We start from the raw sequence: 18270 nt of genomic DNA on the forward strand, positions 1-18270 counted from the left end.
TCATAGGAAAATAGAGGACTCTGTCCATTCCAAGGAAATATCCTGGTCAGCTTTTAGGATCCCAACAGACTTGCTGGGAGCCAAATGCTGTAGCATAGCTTTTAGCTGTTATATGATAACAGTTTTGCCTGCACTAGTGTTCAGAGCCCCCAAATTAAAGACTACTGGACTTTGCTTTTCCAGATTTGAACCTCTGCCCTTCTAGGACTCAAGCTCCAGAGACATGGCCTGACAAAGTGGAGCAGCCAATCAGCATAATGCAAATTCTTTTATGGACTAGAAGGCAGAGCCCTGCGCTGGGATTTAGGAGAGCTTAGTTCTGTTCCTGATGCTACCACTGGCCTGCTCCATGACCTGCGGCAGGTAACTTGACTTCCTCGCCACAGTTTCCCCACTCTGAGATGGGAGAAATGATCAAAGCTTTGCAAAATTATTTGAAATTGATGGATGACCTGAGCTGTAAGAGCTGGGCCCTATTGCATGGGCCTGGCGAGAGCTCCTCCAGGTCACCCTTTCTTCTAAATGTTTCTTATGTACCTCACAAGTAAGAAATGAAGGGAAACGAATGTACAGAGGATCTAGTTTGTGTTTTAGGCAAGTAAGCTCCTGGAAAAGATTTGTCATTTGGGGATGGATCTCTCAGTTTTCCGGGAGAGGCAGAATTCTAATTAATGCCCCAGAGAGCACATCCCCCAGATACTGCACCTCCCATCCTGAGACCAGGAATACTGCCATGGAGTCAAAGAGGAGGAGGAAAAACCCAGAAGAAAGAGCTGCAAACCATCACGCACAAAGTACTGACTCATTATGGTCCAGATCAAGACTAAAGTCCCTCATCACGTAATCCACCACTACACCAGCTCTTGTTTAAAAGTTAGGCCAACCATAAGAGTCTCCAGGGTGTGCTTTAGCTTTCCCGTGCAGTGCAGCACAATTATCTCCAGAGCCATTCAGCTATGTGATTGACTCCCAAAGCACCAGGCAACCCCACAGGGAAAGGCAACAGCCCACAGCCTTCATGTTAAGTTTTATTGTTCCCAAATAACTCACTGGTCACATAGTACTGGTTTCTCCCCCTTTTTCCAGGTTGTTAGTCTGTAATAAAAGCAGTAGAAAATGCACTAACCCTTCTCCTGATTAGCTTTCTGTATGAGCAAATGCCATAATCCCACAGAGCTATGACACAGTTACAGAAGAGGCATAAGGGGGCTTGAGCATCGGCCACAGAGAAGGAAAGAAGTGAAGAGACAATCCCTGTACTAAAAGGTGGCCTACGTGCTGTAGTAGTTTAAGAACTGTGCCGTCTACTTTGCACTTCCATCTTTTCCTGCTCTCCTTTATGCCTAGTGTCCTCCACATACAATACAAAAACCAAGGCAGCAGAATCTTGTTCAGAGACTGCCAAAATTAAAATCTTCCTGTGGGGATTTGCTAGGTAAATTAGAAAACTCAGTAATTAAAAGGAGATGACTGTCAGAAGATGAAAAGCAGGCAGAGAGAAGGTCTCTGCTCTGGAGCCATTACTTGCAGTGTTCCAGCTGAGGTTCAAAACCACAGGTACAGAAGAGGGTTGGTAGGACAGAGGTAGGAGAAAACCCCAGAACAGGGAGTGTGCCAACCTGCTACATGATCAGAGCCAGCATTGTGGGAGTGGGGGAAACGAAATCCTTCAGGCCAGAATTTAAGCAAAGGTGATTATAGCCTTCTGAGGGGGTTGGGCACCAAACTCCTACTACAATTAATTTCTTTGATTTAGCCCTACCATGTGTAACCCTGTTAATGTATCTGTGTTCCCCATGACAACCTATCTACGATGCTTATTTGCATCTCCCCACTGGTATGCAATGTAGGATTGTTGGGAACTAAGTCTCTTTTCTGCATAACCATATTAGCACATGTGGTTGTGCTTATTTTACCTGCAGTGACATGTTTTAACTGCATTTTAACTGGTTGAATATAAGGGGCTGGGTGAGTCAGGTGTGTGCACACTGGCCTCCTTTCTAAAACTGTAAAATTTATAAAATGGTAAGAGATGCTGTAAGAGAAAGATGGACAAAGGTTGCTGAGGGGTCAGCACTCATCATGACTTGTGTGGAGGTCTAAGCGGAGTGAAGGAGAAGACTCAGGGGAATAGAGCTATCCCAAAGTGATGGTTTGCACTTTGCCATCCAGCCTTGCAAGGAAGAAGAGTACTTGTGATGTACAAATCTGGTTGGGACCTGTTACCACTTTTTTCTAAAAAACTCAAGTCCTTGGAGTACCTGTGGGTACAGTTGCTAGTGGGTTAGATTTAGGCTTAATCACTGAATTTGCTTAATTGTGCAGCAAGGGAAGTGAATGGTGGTGAGGAACCAGAGCGGAGCAGTGCCCCCGCTGGCTGTGTGCAACAACGGTGCACTGAGGAGCGGCAACAGCGGGCACTCCTCAGTGAGGAGTGGCAATAGCAAAAGCAGAACAGCTCCCCCCCAGCAGTTGTGAGGCAAGGGGAAAGCCTGGGCTAGCAGCAACACAAGCTCTACTACCTACCAAGTTCATCTCGTGTGGGACTACAAGAACTCTGAACATACTGACTGTGATAAACTGTTAACAGTTGGTTGCGGTGGGTTCCAGATTACTAAGGGTTTCCCCAAGACTTGTTTGCTGTCACATTTTTCTTCTTCCATCAACAAACCCTGTTATAGTTTAACACTGCTTGTGAGTGGGGAAGTTTGTTCTCACTGGAACACCCAGGCAGTGCTTCTTTTCCTAGATTTTTGGGTGGGGGTTTGAGCCAAGATAGCAAATTAAAAAAAAAAAAAAAAGGGAGCTATTCTTGATCTCTGATTACTGAAAGGATTTGTCTGTTTGTATGAGTCCTGCTTGGGAAAATAACTGTAGATGCTTCCTGGATCTATCAGACCAGGGGAGTAGCAGTATATAAACTTGTTTGGAAATCGTTTCATGCCACACTCTCTAGAAACATAAATAAAAAATGCCTTGATTATACTGGTAAGAAATTACTACAGATCTTGCTTTACCTATTCAGTCTGGAACCAATCACTTTCTCTATCTATCCTTGCACACCCCCTAAGTCACAATCAGGATTTCAGTGAACCATGAAATCCAGGTATTATGAAGTGGAGATAATGGGAGATCAGAAAATGAGAGATCATCATATGCACTCCAAGACACTTTTCCTAGAGAATCTCCAATGCACCAAGACTGAAATCCACATTCTCTAGATATTAGGGCTCCAGTGTCTTGAATAGGGGTCTTTCAGCTATTATTAGGAAGGAAACTTCTTGTGCTTTTGCATGTGTATACAATTCCCATCTCACTGTGTGGCAACAGCAAACAAGTTGCTGTGAGAGTAGAGAATTATAAAACTTGTTATTTTTAGACAAACAAGATGCAAGATCTAGAAAAGTATTCAAGATGCAGGTAATCATATTTCCTCATGCCTCAAGAATTCCAGCCCAACTACTATATTTTCCAGTATAAAAGATACACCCAAACAGATTAAAATTGTGTGTGTGTGTGTGTGTGTGTGTGTGGAGGGTGGTGTTGCAGAGCACGCAGGTGCTCTGTACCTGAGAGCAGAAACAGCTCGGGAGACAGCCCTAGCAGCGGAGGGTGGAAGGGAGGGAAGCCCAGCTGCTAGTTACCAGGGCAGCCAGTCACAGGTGCTGGGTGCTAGGACAACTGCTGGGGAGCCAGCTGACAGGAAGGGGTAGGGCCTGGCACATATAAACCCCAGGCGTGAGGCCAGGAGGGCAGTTCCCCGCTGGCGGCCAAGAGAGAAGGAGCTCGGCCAGGGCAGACAGAGGGGAAAAGCCTCTGACTGCTGCTATGGGTTGGAGCATCCCCCGGTAGGAATTGAATGCTGTTTTGGCTAGACGGTTTAGGTTCTTTTATGTTATAGCCCAGGGGCTTTGTGTATTGTGTTTGCTGTTTATCTGGAGGACCGGGTGAGGCTATTAGGGGTTGGAGGAGGCCTCATAGGGGCTCCACGGCAGTGTGGGGACCCCGGCGCCGGAAAGGGCATGGCATTTTGGGGTGCACTGACCCCAGCCCCCAGGGCGCGGACATTGAGAGCCCCCAGAGCGAGGGGCAGAGAGGAACCCCAGTGAGAGAGTGAGGGGATGGTGAGAAGCCCCAGAGCGAGGGGGGGGGCAGCGAGAAGCCCCAGGACGAGGGGGCAGCAGGAAGCCCAGAGAGCGAAGGTGGTAGGAAGCCCCACCAAGAGGGGGCAGCAGAGCACCAGGAAGGTCCTGGATGAGACAGGGCAGTGGAAGCCCAGGGAAGTCACGAAGAGGGCCAAATTTACAGCAAGGTCCAGGTTAAAAACACATTAGTCCCATCTGCAAGGCCTGGGCTGCGGTGTAGGGGAGGAAAAGGAGCTGCACATGGCATCCCCTGGCCACCGGGGTGAATAACATGGGCAGCCCCCACTAATTACATCAATTAATTAATCAATTAAGATCAAGGCATGGCAGGAGAGTAAGCAGGTGGTTGGCCCATAACAGGGGGGCGGAGTCACCAATAGAGAGGCTCCAGTAGAGATACTCCTGTCACAGGTGGCCATGAAATCGTCAACTTCTATTACAAACAATTTAAATTATTTTTCCTTATGTAGCACTAGTATATAAGACGCACCTTGATTTTAAACCATCTCTTATGGAAAAGTACATCTTAATACAATAAACTTTAAGCTTAATACTTGATTCTGCTTTCTGAATCAAAGATGCTGTCACTACCTATGTAGATCTCTTGCTCCTTCAAAATAATGTTGCTTGCTCTACTGTAAGCCTCAAAGGACAGGAAGTTAAAGACATATTCAATCAAAGAATGCACGGACCTTGAATACTGAATTATAGCACTGTAGAGATTTTATTTTCCTTCAAAGTGACATACCACTCAGCCAGTGACATGAATGGTTTGGCATAAGGAGGAAAAGGCATAGTGACAACCAAAAGCACCTACCCAGAACCTTGAAACATTAAAGAAAGAGATTGCTTTATAAAAGGAGAAATCAATAAAGTCATATGGCTTAATAGGAATGTAGCAGGGGCTCAGGCACAGGACACCTACCAGGTGACGCAGCATCCAGAAAAGCTCCTCCTGGCCTGCTTACCCAGGCTGCAAACCGGGAGGACGGCCAGACCAGGCACGGAATGAGGAACAACTGGGGAATGTGGCACGCAACAGCCATGGGACAGTCATTTTTGGGGGGGAGCAAGTGGGGCCACATGTATCACATTTGAAGCTGCTGAAGGTGGAATGCAGGGGGAAAACACTGGGGAAGCTCCAGAGGAGTGGAGCCACGTGGAAACCCCCTCCCTCACAAGACACAAGATACGGCAGGCAGCAAGAGGCAAGCAGCTTGGCTTGAGGGCCACGAGAAGCTGGGCTGGCCCTAGTTGGGCAGCACCCAGGGAACTGGGAAGGGAGTAGCCAGAACGAAAGAACAAGGCTGGGGAACAAGCAGGAGGGGAAGGCCTGCAGCAGCAAGACCCCTCAGGCTTTCAGAAGGGCTACTACACTGGTTGGATTAACTCACCAAATGGGCAAGGCAAGCCCAGGTTTTGTTTATTTGTTTGGACTGGTGATGCTTAAAGGGTGAACGCCTTGGGTGTTCCAACTTCAAGAGGCAATGCCGGAGGCAAAGGAAGTCAGAGAGACTACAGTACAAGGCTTGACAGAAAAGGAGTAACATCTGCTATGGAACATCTTGTCTGGAGGGGTGTGGGCAGGGTGTAGGGAAGGAGGAGCCCTGCAAACCATCCAACAAGACTCTCCTTAACCCACATGGTGGACTACATGGAAAACCAGGTATATTCCCATTCACCATATCACTTAAGACCAAGGATGACAGGTGAACCCGGGAGTGATGAGAACGGGGAGTGGGGCCGTCAGCTAATACTTCTGGCACCAGAGGGCCCTAGCCCTTGCACCAGCTACAAGGGAAATACTGTCTATGATGTGAAGAAATTATACAACTTTCTTTTAAGAAAAGGATAAAAGGAATAAGTTATATGCCAATGCCATTTGCTGGATAACCATGTTAAAGAGAAAAATGCCAAAAGACTATCAAAGCAGCTGTGCCACTGAAAGAAGAGTACTGCTCTCTTCCAGCAATCTCCTAAACAAAACCAAAGTCACCCTGGGAGACCTCAAAATTCTGCTGAATCTACAGAAGCTGTATGAACTGAGAAATGCTAAGAGATACATTCACAGATCTGTTGGCAGACTTTCCCCTCTCACACAGTTAGCGGGAGGGAGCAGTGGTGAGACCTTATTTTAGAGATTCTCTTGTTTTTTCAGTTCATTCATATTAAAGTGAACTTTCTTGTTTTTATCCTCTTTCTAGCAAGACCACGGGGAAATATGTTTTGAATTTTAACTAAATAATCCTACATACAAGTTCTTACCTTTATTAGGCTAAATAAAGTGTCCCAAGAGAACTTCAAATAGCACCTAAACAATTGTTTTTCATGTTTTAAAAACTAGTCTTTGCTGTCTGAAAGTGTGATATCAGAAAGGACCATATTTCAAAAATGCCTTAAGATAAGGTCATGCTCACTCCTTGGGGTAAAGAAAAATTATCAATGGATGTTTCCTACAGTATATTAAAGAAGTGATAACTGAGGAGTATATCCGTGAAACAAGAAAGCTTGGTGGTTTGCACTGTACCATAGTATAGCTGTTGCATCTCTAACACGTAAAAGACTGAACGTATGTTGCATGGGCAGCACAGGCCTAGTCCATTTGCTCTATCTAAACTTGATCTGGGAAGAAAAAACTGTTTTATTAGTTCACTAGGATCTACATGGATCATTTGTTCAGAGCCAAATAGCCTGGTCTGAGATATATTGTCCAAGACAAAAATGCACTGACAACTAACCCAGCATTATAATTAGGGAGTTTGAAGGACTCAAAGAAGAGTTAGCCTGAGTCCAGGGCCAGATTAACGCATAGGCAAACTAGGCATATGGCTAAGGCCCTGAGCTGCGGGGGGCCCTGGTCCTTCTCTGTGGTGGTGGTGCGAATGGCCCTGTCTGACTCCCTTCCCCTCCCCTCCACTGGCCTTCCCACTGTGGCAGCTGTTTCCTAGAAGCAGCTCCAAGCCCTGCTCCCTGCAGGCAGCAGTGCTGGGGTGGGGAGGGGGCGGTCTTGACCAGCCTGGGGTCTATGAGTTTGTTTGCCTGGGGCCCACTAAAGTATTAATTTGGCCCTGACTGATGCAAATCATTTCCAGAATTGGCCAAATCAAATTGGTTCATTTCAGCTTTCAGACCTCCCTTGGCATCTCAGCAAATGCATAAAATATCCCCTCCTTCTTGTTTTTTACCTCCTTCTACAAAAAGCAACTTATTGGAGCAGATAAAGAAGTGCATGTGAATTTGACTTGTCAATTGTGCTTACCACAGCAATGAGACTCTCTCAGAATGAGAAATTGTTAACCCTTCTTCTTTCTGCTTCTAAATCACCCGATCTGTTGTAAAAATTTCAAGCAAGTTTGTTCCAGGAGCCAGGCTGTATGTCTGCATCTTAAATAACAGGCTAGCCTGACAATCTGCAACCTGTTCACTTCCTTTGTTGACACTTTGTTAGAGCAGGAAAATCTATTGTATTTGGATCCTCAATCCAACAAGAAAATATACTGTTAAAACATATGTGAATATTAGTATGCATACACACACTTGCTCATTTACACTCACTCAGCCAGAAGATGAAGAAAAGCCCTGGTTTAAGTTATTGTGAAAGCACTGGTGAACCCTTCATGCCAGAGCAGAGATTGGCAACCTACAGCCTGTAGAGTGACTGGATCCAGCTGGCAAAACTGGGGCTTCAGAGGTGGGGGCCTTTGCCTGTGCTGTGTTATACCCCACCACAGTATATCACAATGGGTGGGAAGGAGCTTTCCCTATGGTGTACCACAGCTGGGTACTGCAGCAGACAGGTCTTTTCTGGACCCAAGCTGCGCCATTCCAGCCTGCTGCTTGAAAACATTACCAACTGCTGCTTTATGTATCAAGGCTAAATGACCCTTGCAGAGACCTTTATGCAGCTCCACCAACATAACTGGGAATGTGGGGGGATGCAAAAACAGTCACCACTGCAGCTGGCTGCGGGCTGCAGCTTCACCGCTGGCAACACTGCGTCATGTGGGGCCACTGCCCAGAGCATGGAGCTGCCCTGTTACCTCTGCCCATCTTTCAGAGTAGAAACCAAATTAGATTTAAAATGTAATTTCTTGAAACAGACAAAATGGGAAAGAGGAATACAAAAATGTCAACTCCCATCACAAGTAGGGCATGCTGTTCTGACTTCAGAAAGCGTTAGTTTGAGGACGGTTCCTAACTGAAGATGAGTCAGATTGTCCTGATGCAGTCTAAAAAGAGCCCAGCCCAAGCAAGAGACTGGATGAGGAAGAATTTGTCTTGTTGTCATGAATTCTAGGACACGTGTTACTAAGTCTCCGTGACATCTGGTGCCTTGCCGATTTTTGTAGCAGTGTGAGAGTGCGGGTGGATTGGCATGTGGATGAAGAGCAGGTGAGGCTGTACAAATTTATCTAATAAAGAATACAAAAAGCTGCTCTGGAGCGATTAGAGAGCAGGCATGGGATCAGTTTCAATACAAGGACTGGATTGAGGGCCGGAGCACTAGACAAGAGGGCCAAAAGAAAAAAAAGATAGTTTCTAAAAAAACATCAGTAATCAGTGTTTGTGGGACATAAAACAAGAAGAACGAACCAGAAAGGAAAGGCGCCAAGACCACAGAGGTCCACTTCTGGAGAAGCATCCTTGAGTCATACTAAAAAACCCCTCCTGCTGAAAACAGTACTCTCCATATCCTACGACAGGCATGCTGCAGGCTTGGAGCAGACACTCTACAGTAGCTTTCCTTTAATAAGGGCTGTCTGTACTTCTTAGGTACATGCCATGACTCCCTCAGCTGGTGACTTTAGCATGAGAGCCCTGCCCTGAGGCGCTCACCATTCACCATGACAGCTTGCTCTCACTAGTTGGGGTAGAAGGAAAAATCGGACAATGAGACTAAGCTCTGGAAGACACTTGGCAGCCAGCCTCCCTCTAGCAGAGAGATATTTCTGTATCTGTCCACCAACTATCTTTCCTCTGAAAAGTGAGAGGAGGTGTGAGGAACAGGCTGGCACTGAGAGAACCAAGCATGTGTCTCAGAGCTCAAACGCAAGGAGGCAACACTTTCCCTGACTGCCCCAGTTTTCAGAGCAGAAGGAAACTGCAGCCAGGAACTCACTGGCTCTGCTGGTTAAAAGGAAACCTAAGCCATGTTTCTGACGAAGCTGAAGAAATCACTTCGCTTGTATATTCTACAACATGGGCTATTGGCTAGCCTTGCATGTAGATCCACTGGCACTTGTTATACCCTGGGTTTGTTGGCTGAAAAGGAAGTTTAGGGATGTATCCAGCTCTCTACTAGCTCCGTGTCCTGGCCAGGAGTCTGCTTGAAAAGAACATTTTGAAGAAATTCCTGAGCTGTAAATGCTCACAGGAAACTGTCTGTTCATCTCAACTGCTCCAGGCAGTGCTTCTGACCATGAGGCTGACTGGGGCTGTTGCTTTGTTAACTTTTTATTCACAGAGGGGGGTTTTGCAGCTATGGAAACAAGCTTTCCGTGAACAGTGAGAAATGTTCCATCAAAGCTTCCCCAGCTAGATTCACTCCTGGACACTGCTGCTATACATACATTTGTTCCAAATCACTGTCCCGAGCAAGGAAAAATAGCTCCTGGCTTTTCTGCTAATTAATGCACCACAATGCCAGTCAAGATGCATACATTTCTTTCGAACTGGAGCATGTTTGCCACAACTTGCTTAGGGATGTATGTGTTGCTGCAGCTCTTGGGTTAATTTTGACTGCTCACATGGCTGATGAGTCAGTGAGGACCGAGTGTCACTGCCCTAGAGCTTGTCCACATTACAAAATCTTCTTAACACAATATATTCATACTATTACTACACAAAACATAGAAAAGTCCTAAAGGGGAAGAAATGTTCCTGCAGGATCTGCTTTCCACTGACCAGGGTAGCAGACTTCGACCATAGGCCCTTCCTGTGGAGGGGGCATGTGCTTTGCATTATTCTAGAGGCACTTCCATGTCTAAACCACCTGGCAGATTTCTTTAAGAATTACAGCCTGATGCTCTGAGGAATTCCCCTCACTCACACTGGCTGCGGGTGAGGAGCCAGGCTTCCTGGAGGAGGATGACGCTCTGGTTTACCTGTGGAAATGAAGCTTTGGACTGTGTTTCTAACTGCTGAGGTCTAGATCACAAAGTACCTGTGATGCTTCTCTGTCTGGGGGATTGCTCCTGAAAACTCTCTTACCAGCTGATTGCTATGAGATAGCACTGCTTCCCCACGACAGCCAATGGCGGCAGGGCTTTGTGCACTAGGGGCTTTGAGGTACCTTCCTCTGTTAGGATCCTGCTGCTCCAATCAAACACACTTTTAGATAGTGTGGGGGCTACCATATGTCATGGGGAACAACAGCAAGCCCAGTGAGGGAGGAAGGGAAGGCAGCAAGGCTGCTGAGAAGAGAATAGAGACTGTTGCTTCAAACAAGATTTCAGCACCAGCTGGACGAGTTGGCAGGGAGAAGCCCAAGGTGACCCCTAGAAGATGCTTATTTACTTCTGTGTGAGCTCCCTGGGCCTACTGCTCACTAAAAGGTCTGAGCCTCTCAGGTCCCTCACTCCCCAAGGTTGCATCTCCATGGGGAGTGCTCTGTTGATCCAGAACACCAGTACAATACTTGGCAAAGTGCTGGTAGTGCAGATGTAGTTCACGCTAGCAAAGTGCTGCTCTGTGCTGGAAGACTAAAACCATGCTCGCACCCGAGTGAACTGAGCTCTGGCAGTAACCATGTGACTTTGCTTCTCCTGGCACAGCCATGCTTTGTGCTCCAACTAACATCATTACAGCAGAAATCTGTACTATGAACAAAGGGTTTGGGAGTCTCCCTAGAATCAGCTTGTTGCTCTGGTTGGAGGGGATGGTACTACTTGCCAATAAGCACAGTGACTACAAGATTTTATACCTGAAAACCATATTACCACTGTGGTAAATGAGGTATTGTTTCCCCTTTCAACACTGAGCTAGATGAACCATCCAGCCACTTGACAGCCTTTGCCTTAGGCCTGTGGGCAAGTAGTGCTGGGTATGAATGAGGCTGGCCTACAGACAAGGAGTTCTCCGGAATCAAGCCTGCAGCTAGTGACATTTTTACAGCAGGAGAAGATGATGCCAAAGAAGAAGTCACCCAAGACCGCATCCCTAAGCAGAGTATTAACCAGGTTCAGGGCTGGAGTATTAGTCTGAATGCTGATGAGCTGAAGCTCAGGATTGCTGAGGTCTGCTACACCGAGGAGCCGTGAACTTCTGAAGAACTCTGGCTGGACCTTGAAAAACAGACACATTAAGGAAATACTGAAGAAAAAGGAGAAGGAGGTCCGGCAATTCATTGGAAGGGCCAGCTATCTTTCCAGTTTAGATCTACCCACACCCAAACAAGCTGAAAATGATGCAGCAAGGGAATTCCTACAGCAAGCATTTGAAAGAGTAAAGAAACTCCTAAGCAAGTAACCAGTCCTAAAGCACTCCAACTCTGCAGGACAGCTGGAGCTGCAGCATGATGGCTCACAAAGAGACCTAGGAGCAGCACTGATGCAAAGCTAAAAGCTCGCATCATTTGCAAGCAGAGGCCTGACAGTCCTAAGAGGAGATATGCTCAGATAGAGAAAGCTGCCCCTGTCTGTGCCTTCTGAAACGGAACAATTTTGTCACTTTATCTTTGGATGCTGTAGGTGAACATGCAGTCTGATCACAAGCCATCGTGAGTGTATCCAAGCGACTACAATGTGCATCAGTACTGAGATTGTAACACTCTGCGGTGAGGATAAGGCAATGCCCAAGAAGATCATTGCTAAGCAAGGTGCCCTTCCAGAGTACTGTAACAGGAGAGTGAGTTTATAAACATGCTGTAATAATTTGGAGTGTCTGATGGGAGCCTCCAGGCAATCCAATAAAGTAGTAACCACAATGGGGTGCTACAAGCACCAAGACAATTCACAGATATTGGCTAGCCAAGATCTAAAAGAGCAAATACCACTAAAGGCTCCCCCCCACTTCCCAACTACTATGCAAGTGAGGAGTTGTGTGTGCAAGGCAGAATTTTGTTTAAAAGGCCTGGATACTATTCCTAACAGATTTGAGAGCCCATGTCAGGAGACAGATACATACTTCACAAAGGTGATAGTGGCTGCCCAAGACAAAAGACAAGCCAGGGAGTGCTTATGCTGTCCAGGGATGCACACCTAATTAAGACTGTACATACAGCAGTGTAAAGTTTGCCAAGAGTAGAGTGATGGACAAAAGCACCATGAAATAGCAGATATCTAGGATGAAAACATGGTTCTCTCATAAGGGAATATATGTTGGCTGCAAAAAAGGTGGCACAGACTCTGACTAGGGTTGCTGCCATCACAAAATGTAAACACCTGTTTTGCAACAAAAGGCTGTTTGCCTGAGTTTTGTACCACCATAAAAACTGCACTCTAGTCCAGACCTTTTTAGATTTGAGGCACCCTCAGAAAATGCCAGCTCTTATTTTTTATTCTTTTTCTGACTACGTAAAAATAGAGCAATTCTACTGCAAAGAACTCAGCAAGACCACAACAGGTCACTCTGCTTTTGACACTATAGACTTCTATTTGAAATACTGGAGTTTATCTTATAAATCATGCCTTCACACTTAACAGTGCTAACTTGCTTGACACACCAATGCATCCCTGAGAGGATCTCAAGGTTCCCAAGGATGCCACAACACCCTGGTTGAGAATTGCTGCTCTACTCACATGCAAATACCAAACAAGCTTCTAATGAGAATGACTGAAAGTCTAGATTAGAAGAGAACTCAAAATCTTCTACCTGCTTAAAACTGAGCATAAGGTTCATGTTTCTCCTATAACAGTTTAGTGGTACTGGGAGCAGTAAATGTCCTGGGATCTTATATCTCATTTTGTTTTTCACATTTATTTTGAATATACTTTTCAGTTCACCTTAAATGGAAGTTGGCATGGAATAAATGTCAGATTTTGCTCCTACCTCTGGATCTGCCAGCTTCATATAAATGTAGAAAAATGTAGAGGTTCAGTAATCGACATGGCACAATCTGTCTGGATTCAAAATTAGATGCAGAAGAGGAAAGATCTTTTCTGTTCTCCCCCCTTATGGCTTTAAAATAAAATACAAAAGCTGGGCTGCTCACTAGCAAGAGGAATACTTCTACTTCTGCTGATGCCTGAGTCACAGTGCATAGTCACTGGTTCCAGAGCTGCATTGGCCATGGCCTCAAAAAGGACCTGAAACCCCTTCTTCAATGCCTGGGATGACAGAGTCCTCTGCCTTGAAAGCAACCATGTCCTTTCACTGCTACTTTGATACTAGAAGAAATGCAGAGATGAGCAAAAGCAGTTTTGGAGAGGATGCCAGCTTCACACAGACATTGGCGAGACACCCCAGCAAGACCCAACAACTCAGCTTTCTTAAACGGGACAGCTAATTAAGCAATAAATATATCACTGAACCCAATCCACACACTGGAAGTGATTCTCTTCTTGCTAATTTAGAAGGGATTAATTGACGCTTATGCATGCCTCTCTCAAGCACTCTGACAGCCTGCTGCCAACATGGAAGCAATTACAGCGTGTGCCAGGCCTCACACGCCCACACTTGCAAAAGAGGGTAGCACTGGTGCAGCCTCTCCTGTTAGCATCACAAAATAAAGGGCCTCCCAGCATGCCCGGGGAAGATGGCAGCCTGTGAGCAGGAAAAATGCTGCCAAACATGGGGAAGAGTCTAGGGCCTGAGCCAGGAAACAGCTTTATTTTCCCCTTCCACATGCTTGCTATTACCTTGTAGGGTACTGAAGTCACACTTCACTGTCTCCCCTAATTTCAACTGCTAGGGCCAGCAGCTATGGAGCTGCCATGTCATATGGAGTCCGACTGGCTGAGTGATCTCAGACTGGGGATAAAGTAGGAACTATGCATGTGAATGCAAGGCTCAATGTTCTCCCTGGTCAGTTTAAAAGGTTACTTCATCCCTCAGCAATGGGTGGAATTGTATTTGTTGGAGGAGGTCCATAATGCACTGGAGTCTATTCCACCTGACAGCGAGTGCTAGCTCTTCAATTTTCTATGCTGGCAAATCACAGAATCAGTACGCTTTCTCCGTGAGTAGCCTAGGGGGACAGAGCACGTGTTCTAACACACTGTGACTAAGGGTTGGTAAATGAGCCCAGAGACCCTCTTCTGTCACTTGCCAGGTGAAATCCAATGCAAGTCAACAACAAATACATTTTGAAAACATGACTGTTATGACATGAAACGCTGAAATCCAGCACCGTTTTAATTAACAGACAATCAATACCAGAACCTGACTGCTGACTCTGGGCACAGGAGCTCAAGCTGCCTTGTTCTGCTAGTAAGTGATTTTACTCACTGATTTCCAGTTGCCTTTGAATCCTCCCTTTGCAGCGCTCTCTATAGTCAGACTGCGTGGCGTTGTACTCCGACATCACCTCCACGAACTTGCGTGATAATGTGGAATGCTGGAGAAGGAAGAACACAAAAAGTTGGTTTTTACTTAGTGCAGCATGGAGAAGGACAGTTCTTCACTAGGGCTTTTGTTAAGGTGAGACCTTCACAGATCTGAGCTGAAGTAGCTAAAAATACCTCCACCGCAACCATATTTAGCCTCTTCAGTGACATATCTATCCTGACACCGTGACACAGGTGAATGCTGTTCAAAAGAATTCCTCCGTTTAATCTGCAAAAAACTACAAGCAGGTAACATCAGACAGCCTGCCACAAATACAAGTCAGCCAAAGTGCAAATCTGGAGGTATTTCACTTGCCTACCCAAAGAAACATTGCGTTTGTCCTAGGAGACTAGCATTTAGCTAGGTTGACAAAAATAAAACATCATGGATCTGCTTTAGAAGTGAGGATCACATAAGGGTAAACACAGAACCAAGCCAAATATCATTCAGAGTTTACTTCTGACTTTTTCAAATTCCCCCTAATCCACTGTGATTTGCTTGAATAGAAAGCTTAGCAAGAACCTTGAGGACTGAGCCAGAATGGGTCTAGAACTATAAATTAAAGATGCATTTTGGAGCATTTACCAATAACTGGCATTGCTAGAACTAAACATAGAGTAGATTAATACTGAACTATCAAAAGGAAGATTGCTGGCCCTCCTGGGCAGCTGTGGTGAAGAAAATATTCATATTTGAATAGTAACTGAAATGCATCTCCTGAGCTATTTTTAAATGGAGCATAAACTCAATGGTATTTTACTTGCATGTCAAAAGCAATCTATTATTTGTTCAGGGAGAATACAGCTTGGCAACACTGACATAAAGACAGACCATCACTGAGCTGACTTGAAACTGAGGACACAAATGCATGCTTTTGAATTTCACCATCATGAGGCCAGGAGGTAGGGGCACAGTCTCAGGAGCTGACAAGTTAAATGTTTGAGCCCCAGATTACTACTTCACTTCCAGCTGCAAACCAGGACACTGTGAGCAGAAAGAACCAGGGCATTTTTCTTGCCTTCTCTCCCTTAGCCTAAGGTGCTTATGATAGAGTCAGTCCTCACAGGAAGACAGATATGTGAAGGTAGGTCTCAAGTAGATGCACAAAACTTTGGCAAGGGGGAGACAGATCTGAGAACACATGAGACCTGTAGCTCCTTCAGTAGGGATACCAGCCGAATAAGTAAAAGCCAAGAACAAGGAAAACAAGACCTAGTCTCTTAAGCGGCTGCTCAGTCACTGTAGTGGCAGTGCCCCCCGGGACCACCTGGGCGGGTGACTAGTGGATGGGTGCTGCCGCAGCTTGGATGCAGCACCCAGCCCGATCCAACTGTTTCCTGAGCCTGAACTGGGGCAGCACCCACCCACTAGCAGCCCACCCAAGTGGCCCCAGGGGATAGCACCACTGCAGGGGGAAGGACCAGGACTCCCCATAGTTCAGGGGCCACTCGGCCTGCTGACAGCTCGTGGGGTGTGGGCAGACTCCATAGAACAAAAAAAGATTGGGCCCCTTACTGCTTCTGCCATCAGCCCATCTCTCCCACAGCAGGGGGGAGGGGGCAGGCGGGCGGGAGCTGCTGCAAAGCTCTGCAGGGTCCCTTTTAAACACCAAATATGTTTTACACCAGACCAAATGGATGCTTCTTTCTAAAAAGACACCTAACCCTGCCTGACCATTAAGCACCAGTTGTGTGGGTGCATAGCATGATGATAACTACATCCCCAAGCATGCTATTTGCTCTCTGTTTGACAGAGAGATTGGGATTGTTCTTTTGAAATCAGCCACCTTTCAGACTAACTACAGATGTAGCAGAACAGAACCAATATGCTCTTAGTGAGATTTTTTTCCATTTTACAGGGAACTGTTCCAAAACAACTGAATAAAAATTAACTGGAGCTTAATTACAATACAGATACTAACCACATCTCTACTACCTCTAGCACTGCAGAGCTATGACCTGCTGTTCATACAAGGGACAAAGTTTGGGTGTGCAAAAATGCTGATTCTCTGGTTCCAACTGAAATTTTCAGAGTCCCATCTGCAACCATGCATGCAACAAATTTTCTATGCACTTGTGTTGTGCAGGAAGTACTTGCATGATTCTTCAATAAGGTAAGTTATATGGTTATTATTTCTCGAACCTGCCAGTCACAACTGACACAACTCAAGCAGTGACTAATACTCACAGAGGTTTAAGCCAATAGTAAACAAATTAGAGAAAATTGTGACTGGCTAATGGACATGCCTCAAGCAGAGAGAGAGTTTTCATTAACTCTTATAATACCTGTGAAATGAGTCACAGACAGGGAGAGAAAAGGGCCAGGAAGCAACTGGAGGCAGAGAGAAAGGGAAAATAGGCAAATGATTGGAGAATAGACCACTGATAAAAAGGGGAAAAAGAGAAAGACATGCAGAGGGGTGGAAAAGAGAAAAGGGAAGAGATGGACTCAACAGTACAGGTAGAGAGAGACATTGTTCTTGTTGTAGCATCAGATGGACCTGGATGCATTCCATTGCAGCAGATCCAATTAATCAGATGCCACTGGGGCTGCTGTCTTGCAGGATTGAACCCTGCTGCGCCCATGGCTTCAGGGGCCCAGTCCTGTGGGATAATGGCCCCAGGTGCTATACCCTGACCTGGGGCACACATCTCTCATGCCCCAGCCCACGTGTGGAATCCCCTGCAGGAGACTTCTTGTGGTGCAGGATAGGCCAACAGACTTCCCCCGCTATAAAAGCATCATACACTGTGACTACTCTTGGTTGCACAGATGTTTTTGGGCACTTGGGGTGTGACATGGGGTAGGGATATGTATTTGCACCTGACTGATTAACAACATAAAGGACAATTTTGAATCTCCCACAGAGTGTTTCCACGTTAATTTTCTGGGAGCTGGTGACATTACTGGAACTGGCATTTCTGTGAGTCAGAAGTAAACACGCCTAGTGCCATGGGAGGGTTTTTCAAATATGAGTTTGAAGAAGCACCAAAGAAAATGATAATAATAGTTACTGTTCCCCAACATTGGATTCCCGGCAGCAATCAGACGCTTGGTTTCATGACAAGATTATGCTAGGTCAGCTGTGCTACAGGACATGTAAAGACCTGGTTGCAGGTGATCCAGCCTAGTGAATAGACCACTCAGCGAGGGCTAGAGACAGAAGCTGGGGGACCCACGGGCGTGCAGACGAGGATAGGTGCTAGAGTCTAAGTTACCAAATCTGCGGGGCGATTCCAGAGGCAGAGGCCAAGTCACAGGCTGACTCTGGGCTCTGGAGTCAGGGACCAAGTTCACACATCCAAGGGAGGAGTCCAGAGGCAAAGTCCAAGCCACCGGCTGAGTCAGAAACCAAAGCTGAGCCAAGTTCCTGAAAGCCAGACTCCAGAAGGACAGCCCAGCAGGCTCAGAAGCCAAAATACCAAGAGCACGAGATCTAGAGAGGCTTTAAAAAAATAAAACTACAAAAGTATCACATGCTTCAAAACATAACAAGCAAGAACACCCCTGTAAACTGTATCTGTATTATACTGCCACAACACAAACAGACATTAACCATCCCCTCTGTACCCACCCCTCCTATCCCGCCCCCACCAAAACACTGACATCTCGTATATTCTCCTTTCTATGGTTAGGCTGA

General features: G+C 46.0%; 1 protein-coding gene across 6 annotated transcripts in view; it reads right to left on the bottom strand.

Annotated features, from left to right (window-relative positions):
• Positions 1–18270, bottom strand: part of STX1A (syntaxin 1A) — a 291032-nt gene that overhangs the window by 26589 nt on the left and 246173 nt on the right. For all 6 annotated transcript variants that reach the window (XR_002103078.1, XR_002103079.1, XM_019546399.1 and 3 more), the window contains one exon: positions 14532–14640. Coding sequence is in view for 4 of the 6 variants with exons in the window: in XM_019546399.1 (XP_019401944.1) it covers positions 14532–14640 (109 nt within the window). In the remaining 2 variants the exon portion in view is untranslated. The remainder of the gene's footprint in view (positions 1–14531; positions 14641–18270) is intronic.

This window comes from Crocodylus porosus, unplaced genomic scaffold, assembly GCF_001723895.1.
Source record: "Crocodylus porosus isolate Cpor-Errol unplaced genomic scaffold, CroPor_comp1, whole genome shotgun sequence".
Taxonomy (NCBI): domain Eukaryota; kingdom Metazoa; phylum Chordata; order Crocodylia; family Crocodylidae; genus Crocodylus; species Crocodylus porosus.